This window comes from Cebus imitator, unplaced genomic scaffold (assembly GCF_001604975.1).
Source record: "Cebus imitator isolate Cc_AM_T3 unplaced genomic scaffold, Cebus_imitator-1.0 Scaffold3, whole genome shotgun sequence".
In the NCBI taxonomy this organism is placed as follows: Eukaryota; Metazoa; Chordata; class Mammalia; order Primates; family Cebidae; genus Cebus; species Cebus imitator.
This window is the reverse complement of record NW_016107318.1, coordinates 4,377,155-4,388,071: the sequence shown is the minus strand read 5'-3', so window position 1 is coordinate 4,388,071 and position 10,917 is coordinate 4,377,155. Positions and strand designations below refer to the sequence as shown.

General features: G+C 38.6%; 1 protein-coding gene across 1 annotated transcript in view; it reads left to right on the top strand.

Annotated features, from left to right (window-relative positions):
* MIGA1 (mitoguardin 1) overlaps window positions 1–10,917 on the top strand; it is a 76,826-nt gene that overhangs the window by 57,996 nt on the left and 7,913 nt on the right. The window contains exons 9-13 of the mRNA XM_037739255.1: window positions 4,741–4,859; window positions 5,118–5,190; window positions 5,842–5,928; window positions 7,039–7,137; window positions 9,514–9,648. Of these exons, the coding sequence (XP_037595183.1) occupies window positions 4,741–4,859; window positions 5,118–5,190; window positions 5,842–5,928; window positions 7,039–7,137; window positions 9,514–9,648 (513 nt within the window). The remainder of the gene's footprint in view (window positions 1–4,740; window positions 4,860–5,117; window positions 5,191–5,841; window positions 5,929–7,038; window positions 7,138–9,513; window positions 9,649–10,917) is intronic.

Sequence of the window (10,917 nt, the reverse complement as noted above, 5' to 3'; positions counted from 1 at the left end):
TTTCCTCCGCTTTTAGTTCTTAAAGGAATCTCCACACTGTTTTCCATAGTGGCTGTGCTAATTATATTCCCATCAGCAGTGTAGAAGTGTTCCCTGATCACCATATCCATGCCGACATTGACTGTTTTCTGATTTTGGGGATGTTGAGGATTTTTTCGTATGTTTGTTGGCCATTTATATATCTTCTTTTGAGAATTGTCAGTTAATATCCTTAGCCCACTTTTTGATGGGATTGTTTGTTTTTTTTCTTACTGATTTGTTTGAGTTCATTGTAGATTCTGGATATTAGTCCTTTGTCAGATGTGTAGATAGTGAAGATTTTCTCCCACTCTGAGGGTTGTCTGTTTACTGTGCTGGCTATTCCTTTTGCTGTGCCAAAGCTCTTTAGTTTAATTAGGTCTCAGCTGTTTCTTTGTTTTTATTGCATTTGCTTTTGGGTTCTTGGTCATGAATTCTTGTCTAAGCCAATGTCTAGAAGGGTTTTTCCAATGTTATCTTCTAGAATTTTTATACTTTCAGTTCTTAGGTTTAAGTCTTCAATCCATCTTGAGTTTTGTGTAAAGTGAGAGATGAGAATCCAGTTTCATTCTCCTACATGTGGCCAGCTAATTATCCAGCACCATTTGTTGAAAAGGGTGTCCTTTCCCCATTTTATGTTTTTGTTTGCTTTGTCGAAGATCAGTTGGCTGTAACTATTTGGGTTTATTTATGTATTTTCTCTTCTGTTCCATTGGTCTGTGTCCTAGTTTTATATCAGTACCATGCTGTTTCGGTGACCGTGGTCTTATAGTATAGTTTGAAATCAGGTCATGTGATGCCTCCAGATTTCTTTTTGCTTAGGTTTGCTTTGGCTATGAGGGCCCTTTTTTAGTTCTGTATGAATTTTAGACTTGTTTTTTCTAATTCTGTGAAGAATGATGGTTGGTATTCTGATGGGGATTGCACTGAATTTGTAGCTTGCTTTTGGTGGTGTGGTCATTTTCACAATATAGAGTCCACCCATCCATGAGCATGGTATGTGTTTCCATTTGTTTGTGTCATCTCTGATTTCTTTCAGCAGTATTTTGTAGTTTTCCTTGTAGAGGTCTTTTGACTTCTTGGTTAGATATATTCCTAAGTATTTTATTATTTTTTGCAACTATTGTAAAAGGGGTTGAGCTCTTGATTTGATTCTCCGCTTGGTCACTGTTGGTGTATAGAAGAGCTACTGATTTGTGTACATTAATCTTGTATCTGGAAACTTTGCTGAATTCTTTTATCAGTTCTAGGAGCTTTCTAGACAAGTTCTTAGGGTTTTCAAGGTAAACAATCATATCCTCAGCAAACAGTGACAGTTTGACTTCCTTTTTATGGATTTGGATGCCCTAAATTTATTTCTTTCTCTTGTCTGATTGCTCTGGCTAGGACTTCCAGTACTATGTTGAAGAGGAGTGGTGAGAGTGGGCCTCCTTGTCTTATTCCCATTCTCAGAGGGAATGCTTTTCCCCATTCAGTATTATGTTGGCTGTGGGTTTGTCATAGATGGCTTTTGTTACATTAAGGTGTGTCCCTTGATTGCCAATTTTGCTGAGAGTTTTAATCATAAAGCAATGCTGAATTTTGTCAAATGCTTTTTCTGCATCTATTGAGATGATCATGTGATTTTTGTTTTTAATTCTGTTTATATGGTGTATTACATTTATTGACTTGTGTATGTTAAACCATCCTGCATCCTTGGTATAAAACTTACTTGATCATAGTGGATTATCTTTTTGATATGTTGTTGCATTCAGTTAGCTAGTATTTTGTTAAGGATTTTAGATCTTTGTTCATCAAGGATACCAGTCTGTAGTTTTGTTTTTGGTTATGTCCTTTCCTGGTTTTGGTATGAGGGTGATGCTGGCTTCATAGATTGAATTAGGGAGAGTTCTTCTTTCTCTGTCTTGTGGAATAGTGTTGAAAGGATTGGTACCAATTCTTCTTTGAATGTTTGGTAGAATTCTCCTGTGAATCCATCTGGTCCCTGGACCTTTTTTTGTTGGTAATTTTTTTTTTTTTGGAGATGAAGTCTCACTCTGTTGGCCAGGCTGGAGTGCAGTGGTACAATCTTGGCTCCCTGCAACCTCTGCCTCCCGGGTTCAAGTGATTCTCCTGCCTCAGGCTCCTGAGTAGCTGGGATTACAGGCGCCCACCACTATGCCCAGCTAATTTTTTGTGTTTTTAGTAGAGACAGGATTTCACCGCGTTGGCCAGGCTGGTCTCAAACTCCTGACCTCATGATTTACCTGCCTCGGCCTCCCAAAGTGCTGGGATTACAGGCCTGAGCCACTGGGCCCAGCCTTGTTGGTAATTTTTAAATTACCCTTTCAGTCTTGCTGTGTGTTATTGGTCTGATCAGGGTATCTAATTCTTCCTGATTTAAGCAAAGAAGAATATATATTTCCAGGAATTTATCCATCTCTTCTAGGTTTTCTAGTTCATGTGTGTAAAGGTGTTCATGGTAACCTTGAATGATCTTTTGTATTTCAATGGTGTCAGTTGTAGTATCTCCTTTTTCTTTTCTTAGTGAGATTATTGGGATTCTTCTCTCCTCTTTTCTTGGTTAATCTAGCTAAAGGTCTATCAGTTTTATTTGTCTTTTCAAAGAGCCAGCTTTTTGTTTCATTTATCTTTTGTATTTTTTTGTTTGTTTCAATTTCATTTAGTTCTACTCTGATCTTGGTTATTTTCTTTCTTCCTCTGGGTTTGGGTTTGTTCTTGTTTCTAGTTCCTTGAGGTATGGCCTTAGATTGTTTGTGCTGTTTCAGACTTTTTGATGTTGGGCCTATGAACTTTCCTCTTAGCAACACCTTTGCTGTGTCCCAGATGTTTTAATAGGTTGTGTCGTTTTGTCATTCAATTTGAAGAATTTTAAAATTTCCATCTTGATTTTGTTTTTGACCCAATGCTCATTCGGCAGCAGGTTATTTAATTTCTGTGTATCTGCCTGGTTTTGAAGGTCTCTTTTAGCGTTGATTTCCAGTTTTATTCCACTGGTCTGAGAGAGTGCCTGCTATAATTTCAGTTTTTAGTACTGAAATGTGAGGTACCATTACATTCATTGTACTCTTTGTTGCATATGTCCTTTGTTTTGTTTTTGCTTTGTTATTTATTTATTTAAAGACAGAGTAGCTTGAACGTAGTTTAACAATTGTTGGCCAGGCTGGTCTTGAACTCATAACCTCAGGTGATCTGCCCACCTCAGCCTCCCAAAGTGCTGGGATTATGGGCATGAGCCACCAGACCCGGACCTTGCCCCTACACATTTTTTTAAATTAGTGGGATGTGGTGTCGCGTACCTGTAGTTCCAGCTACTCAGGAGGCTGAGGCAGGAGGAGCACTTTAGCCCAAGAGTTTGAGGCTACAGAGGTATGATAGTGCTGCTGCACTACAGCCTGGGTGACAGAATGAGATCCTGTATCTTCCAAACAAAACACTCTAGAAGTTTTCTGGGTTCTGTTTTGTTTTTTTGCTTAGCTGACTACTCTATACGGTTTGCAATTGTTTTTTAATGAACTGTCAGAAGATTGGAATTTCATTTGTAGAGCTGTTATGCTAACCAAAAGCATAACTATCTTTGTTATACAAAAGTTAATCAAAGCCACAAACAAGGAAATATTTCTTAAAATAGCAACATTGAGCTTGTTAAGTTTTTGTACTAAGTTTTGCATCATTATAATCACAGGTTATAATACTTTTAAGTACTCTTTGGATGATAAAATTCTCCTCCTCTTTCTAAACATGCTTCTTTGGTTGTTCTTATTGGTAAACTATAAGATATAGTATTGCTGGCCGGACACGGTGGCTCACACCTGTAATCCCAGCACTTCGGGAGGCTGAGGCAGGTAGATCGCTTGAGGCCAGTTCAAGATCAGCCTGACCAACATGGCAAAACCCCATCTCTACTAAAAATGCAAAAATTAGCTGAGTGTGGTGGCACGTGCCTATAATCGCAGCTACTAGGGAGGCCGAGGCAGGAGAATTGCTTGAACCTGGGAGGTGGAGGCTGCAGTGAGCCATGATCACGCCACTGTACTCTAGCCTGGGCAGCAGAATGAGACCCTGTCTCAAAAAAATAAATAAATAAAGTTATAGTATTTCTTTTCTGTACATTGTATAGATTTAAGTAATTGGATTCAGAATGAACTAAGCTTGTTAAAAGTTTTACTCTTTTACCTTCCTGAATGCGCCCAATCTCGTCAAAGAAAAGAAAAAAAAAAAAAGTTCTACTCTTTTTACAACTGAATTTTGAAATAAAATGAATTCAGATTTTATTAGCTGTAAAATCCTATTGAATCATTTTTATGGTTTAATCAAATTTAGTGTATTTTGATGTTAGCAAAATCCTATTTTCTTTCTTGTATAGGTTTTCTTCTATCAGTGTATTCTGCTTTTTTTTTTTTTTTTTTTTTTTTTTTTTTGAGACAGAGTCTGGCTCTGCCAACTAGGCTGGAGTGCAATGATACAGTCACAGCTCCCTGCAACTTCGATTTCCTGTGCTCAAGTGATCCTCCCACCTCAACGTCCGGGATAGCTAGGACCACAGGTGCATGCCTCTATACCTGACTAATTTTCTTAGGTTTTTGTAGAGACTGGGTCTCACTGTGTTGCCCAGGCTGGTTTCAAACTCCTGGATTCAGATGATCCTCCCACAGTGTTGAGATTACCAGGCATGAGCCACTGCACCTACCCTGTATTCTGTTCTAATCACTGTGCTGTTAGCTTGCAGAACACAGAGAAGTACGGCATACCTACAGCTTGGAGTCCCTGTGTCACTGCCCGTTTTACGAGGAAGCCATGCGTTTAGTTGAAGAAGGAAAAATTTACTCCAGAGTACTGAGGTACCATTTCAGTTTTGTTTATGTTTATGAAGGATATTAAAGTGTTTGAGTGATATTTATTAAAAATGTTTATGAGAGTAGGGGAAAAGATGTTTTTAGGTCCAAGTAAAGAAAAAATTATTTTTTACATGTTCTGTCAGTATTGAAAAAACATGTTTTATATTAAGGTCCTGAGGTTAAGCCTTGTTTGAATCCAAATTTATAGTAGGCTTGATCTTGAATGGAGTTTAACAATTGTCTCCCCTGTTTATTACATAGAACTGAAATGTTGGAGTGCCTCGGAGACAGTGATTTTCTTGCCAAACTTCACTGTATTCGACAGGCTTTTCAGGTATTTTTTTTTAACATTAAGTGACTTCACCCAGCCACTCATCCTCACCCTCATGCTATAGAGTCCAGTGCAAATAAACAGGACAGCTCTGTGCTCTTGATGATCCCTAATCCTAATGACAAATATAAGGTCTACTGAACTTATTTTTCCTCCCCGCCGCTTACCTTCATTTGTTTCTGTATTGCGTTATCCTCTCCCACGGCTTCCCAGGCCCACCACACTTTGTCAAAACAGGATATTTTGATGCTTCAGGAATGTAAGAATAGCTGCTTAAAATAAAAACCCTCTTATTAATTAATGTGTATTTGAGATTTAATTTGAATAAATTATAAAATTGATTTTCTAAAAAGAAAATAAAATTATATTTGTTTTATTATGTTTGGGGGCTATAGGAAATTTTGAGACTTTGTAATAATATTATGTTGAACAGAATTAAATTCAAATTTAACTCCCTTTAATCTTTTTTTAAGTATAGGTTTTTACAGTTCTTTTTATTTTAGTAAATTAGGACTTTCTCTGTGAGCTGCCTGTTGAAATAGCACCACATGCAATGCATTAACTGTTTTAGGATTATTTGTGCTGTAAAGTTGAATGTCCATTCACATTCATTATAGATCTCTTTTTTCTTTGGGGATGAATTTTTTTTTTCAGGTCATTCTTTCAGAATCAGCCAACAGGATATTCCTCGCTGAGAGTGGAAGGAAAATTTTATCAACTTTAATTGTGAAAGCACGAAAGGTAAACTTGTTCTGTTGGCAGGTTTTTTACCATTTACAAAAGTTGTTTTTGCCATTTGAACTGAAGATTGACATTAAATTTTTGATAGAAGAAAAAGTTTTCGTAGATAGTTGGCAAAGGTTCACTTTTTAAAAATAAATAACCCAAAGGGCATTGAGTTATACTTGGGTTGAACTATGTCTGAAGTCCACACTATTTCAACCAAGTTGTTTCTCATAAGTATTTCCAATTTGCCATAAATTCTGTGAATGTCATGGTGAGAATTATCATTAGCTCTGCTGCTGTAACCATCACTGTAATTATTACTAATGCCTCCTCTTTTTATTCCCTCAATCCTGTTCAGGAAGAGGGTCACAAGAAATAGTGTAGGTCTCAGAAATCTGGAGTACAGATTGAGCTGCCTCATCCTCATGGAGTTGAATGAGGCAGAAGCAATGACAAGACCTTCATTCCGACTGTAAGGATCCACCTTACTTTATGCAAGGTTTGTCCAGATGATGAGAAAACAAAACAGGCCTTTCTTGAGCCACTTGCACACCTAGTTTTCAGACTCAATCCCTTTGAACTTTAATTCTCTCATTTATATAATAGAATTATATTTATATTACCTCATTTCAGAGGAGTTTTAGGATGATTAAATAAATGATAAATGGGAAAGCAACTTTAAAGTGTTAAGTAAATGTAAAGTGCTAAGTATAGGCAAGGTGACACTAACTATTAATACGGGTGATTCCCGTGTCAGTCTTAGGTTGCTTTCTTGGCCTTCTCATGACAGATAACTCAGTAATTTTTTCCAGAAGAAGCAGAACTGGAACAAATGCCTCACATAATATCTGCTATAACCAAGTTTTCATTTTAAGAACTAACCAAAATAGGCATACATATTTGAGTAATAAATAGTTTGCTTATGACATTTTACTAACATTCTTCATCTTGGCTTCTGCAAAATGTGGCAACAGCAAAGTAGTAAACCAGATAAATTTGGCATACCTAAAATGTATTTTAGTCCAGTTACCTAGTAGAATTAAGATCCATCAGACTTACTTGAAGAGTAACTTAACTTTGTGGAATGTTACAAAGTTAAGGGTCAAAATGTGGTTTCTTCTGCAGAATCCAAAGAAGTTTGAAGATGTTTTTGATGAAATGATCTATTTTTTAGAGCAGACTGATCACTGGGGTAGTACTGAAATGGAACTTGCTGCTAGAGGGGTAAGTTCAAATTTTTTGTGATATTTATTTTTATTACTTATTTGCATGCAATTTTATGTGAGTTGAGACTACTGTTTCCTTGTCCTTGTTAAATAAACTAAAGCCAATTGTATGGCTGTAGGACACCTTTTTTTGACAGTCATAAGCCACACTCCTTACACATTGGGACAATAGTTGTAGATTGTTTTCTTAAAAGCCTTTTTTGCTGTTGTTGGCTCCTTGCTTCCTTCCCTCCCGCCTTCCTTCCCTTGTTATCTCCCTTCCTTCTGTCCAAAAGTCAATTGGCAGGGCCCTAGCAGAGCAGGAATGGTGGCCTATGCAAGGACAGTTTTGGGTAGTACAACAGCAGCAGCTCAGTAGGGCTAGGGAATTGGCCGTATACACAGGACTGAACAAATAAGTAAACAGAAAAATCAGAGCCAGATTTTCCCTGTCAGAGAAGGGAGGTATAAAAAGCTGGGACTGGAATTAGAGCTATCAGTGCAAGTTCACAGTTTATAATATAAATATGTAGCTATAGATATAGAAATAAATGTAGGACCGGGAGTGGTGGCTCACGCCTGTGACCCCAGCACTTTTGGAGGCCAAGTTGGGTGGATCACCTGAGGTCAGGAGTTCACGAACAACCTGGCCAACGTGGCGAAACCCTGTCTCTACTGAAAATACAAAAATTAGCCAGGTGTAATGGCTCACGCCTGTAATCCCAACTACTCGGGAGGCTAAGGCATGAGAATCACTTGAACCTGGGAGGTGGAGGTTGCAGTGAGCCAAGATCATACCACTGTACTCCAGCGTGGGTGACAGAATGAGACTCTGTCTCAAAAAAAAAAAAAAAGATGGATGGATAGATATTAGCCAGGCGCAGTGGCTCACACCTGTAATCCCAGCACTTTGGGAGGCCAAGGTAGGCGAATCACAAGGTCAGGAGTTTGAGACCAGCCTGACCAACATGGTGAAATCCCGTCTCTACTAAATACAAAAATTTTCCCGGCATGGTGGCATGTGTTTGTAATCCCAGCTGCTCAGAAGGAGGCAGGAGAATCGCTTGAACAGGGAAGGAGGAGGTTGCAGTGAGCTGAGATCACATCACTGCACTCCAGCCTGGGTGACAGAGTGAGACTCTGTCTCAAAAAATAAAAATAAAAAAAGAATTTAGAACCAGGTGCTGTGGCTCATGCCTGTAATCCCAGCACTTTGGGAAGCCAAGGTGGGCAGGTCACTTGAGGTCGGGAGTTGAAGATCAGCCCGGCCAAAGTGGTGAAACCCTGTCTCTCCTAAAAATACAAAACTTAGTCAAGTATGGTGGTATGTGTCTGTAATCCCAGCTACTTAGAAGGCTGAGGCACGAGAATCACTTGAACCTGGGAGGCAGAGCCTGCAGTGAGCCAAGATCATGCCAATGCACTCCAACCTGGGCTGCAGAGCAAGACTCTGTCTCAGAAGAAAAAAAAATGAGTTTACAAGGAGCTGAAAGGCATTCTAGGCAGAGAAAACAGTGGGTACAAATACATGAAGACATAATCTTTCCTTTCCTAGTGTTCCCTTTTTCAGGAGATGGAATCAGTATCCATTTAGTTCTGCAGGCCAGCAGCCTGAGACTCATCCTTTACCTCTCCCTGGTCCTCACCCCCTTTATCATATTCATCTCTAAGTGTCAGTTTTAACTCCTAAATATCTTTCAGTTTCTTCAACTTTCCTCTCTTCCCGTAACCCCTCTTGTCCTAAGCACCTGTTGTCTTCTCTCTGGGCTACAGCAGTAGCCTTTCTATTTCCTTATTCTCTGCACACTCCTTTCCTCCCTGCATTCACTCTTTCCCCTCTCTGTTTCATTCTCCACATTTCTGCCAAAATAATAGAGCACAGTATACTTTTTCCTTTATTGTGCTTCTCATAGTTCATAACTGGATATTTGCAGGATTATTTTGTTGCTGTTTTCCCCACTATACTCTAGGCATCTAATTTGCTTACTCTAGAAGTCTGACCACCTGGTACAGCATGTAGTATGCAGAGTGTGTAAGTATAAATGAATGAAAGAGCAAGATGTTTATGATCTGGTGGGGAAGGCAGCACACATACCAGTAACTAAATAACAAAGTAGAATGAGCATCCTGGATGTTATATAGAACCATGAACAAAGGACTCCTAGAATAGAGAGGAGGAAAGATTTTCACTTGAGATCTAGGAAGGAGCAGCGATAACGTGAATCATAATTTCTGGTGGTGAGCTTTCATATTTATCTCTTATTTTTTATTTTTGAATAAGCTGATTAAAATTAAAAAAAAAACTCTGCTGTTATAAAACTATAAAGCCCTGGCTCAGATTTGATTTCAGCTCCATGTAATAATAATTTTTGTTTCAACTCATAATTTAATACAGGTGAAAAATCTAAATTTTTATGATGTTGTTCTGGATTTTATATTAATGGATTCCTTTGAAGATTTGGAAAACCCACCCACATCCATACAGAATGTAGTAAATAATCGATGGCTAAACTCATCCTTCAAAGAAACAGTAAGTGGTGGTTTACCTTTCTCAGCCTTTTAAGTTTGATCAAAAAGTGGTCGGCCAGGCACAGTGGCTCATGCCTGTAATCCCAACACTTTGGGAGGTTGAGGCAGGTGGATCATTTTGAGGTCAGGAGTTTGAGACCAGCCTGGCCAAATGGTGAAACCTGTCTCTTCTAAAAATATAAAAATTAGCATGGTGGTGGGCACCTATAATCCCTGCTATTCAGGAGGCTGAGGTGTGTTAATTGCTTGAACCCAGGAGACGGAGGTTGCAGTGAGCTGAAATCGTGCAGCTATACTCCAACCTGGACAAGAGCGAAACTCCATCTCCAAAAAAAAACAGAAAAGTCAAAACTGGGGAGATTAATAAGATTTACGTATATATCTATCTGTCTGTGGAATAATTTACAGAAACTGAACTCATCCTTTGATATCGGCTTAGGCATATACAGTGTAACATCTTCAGATGAAATTCTCTTTAGTTTCTGTTGTTTTTTTTTTTCTCTAATCTGTTTGACACTGGTTTTTGTTGGGCTTTAAGTGTGTACCTGGAAGCAAAATAGGGTGGATACCATGTTTTATGATGCAATGTGGATACCTTTAAAAAAAGGTTCCAGTTGGCAATTTCACAATTATTTTGGAACTTAATTGAGGAAAAATGAATGTATTTTAAATTAATTTGTTTAATATCAGTAAGTTCCAAAATAATATATATTTTAATAATAAAAGGTACATGTTCTTCATTTCTGTAACTGATCTGTTAAAGTGACCTTGATCAAAGCTGGGTCAGAGCAGGGTCAGATTTTTCTTTTTCTTTCTTTTTTTTTTTTTCTTTCTGGAATCACCTCCAAGAGTCAGATATCTTCAGGATCCACTGGGTGCTTTTGTCCCATCATGATTGTATTTCTTAGTTCTTTATTTGGATCAAACTGTTAACTATTCACAAATATTCCAATAGTACTATTCTTGAGAAAAAAATTACTTTAGGCCAGGTGCAGTGGCTCACACCTGTAATCCCAGCACTTTGGAAGGCCCAAGTGGGTGAATTGCTTGAGCTCAGGAGTTCGAGACCAGCCTGGGCAACATGGAGACACCTTGTCTGTACAGTAAAATACAAAAACTAGCCAGGTGCAGTGGTGTGTGCCTGTAGTCCCAGTTACTCAGGAGGCTGAGGTGAGAGGTTCACTTGAGCCTTGGAGGTAGAGGTTGTAGTATGCCGAGATGCTCCTTTGCACTTCAGCCTGGGCAAGGGGGGTGAACCTGTCTCAAAAAA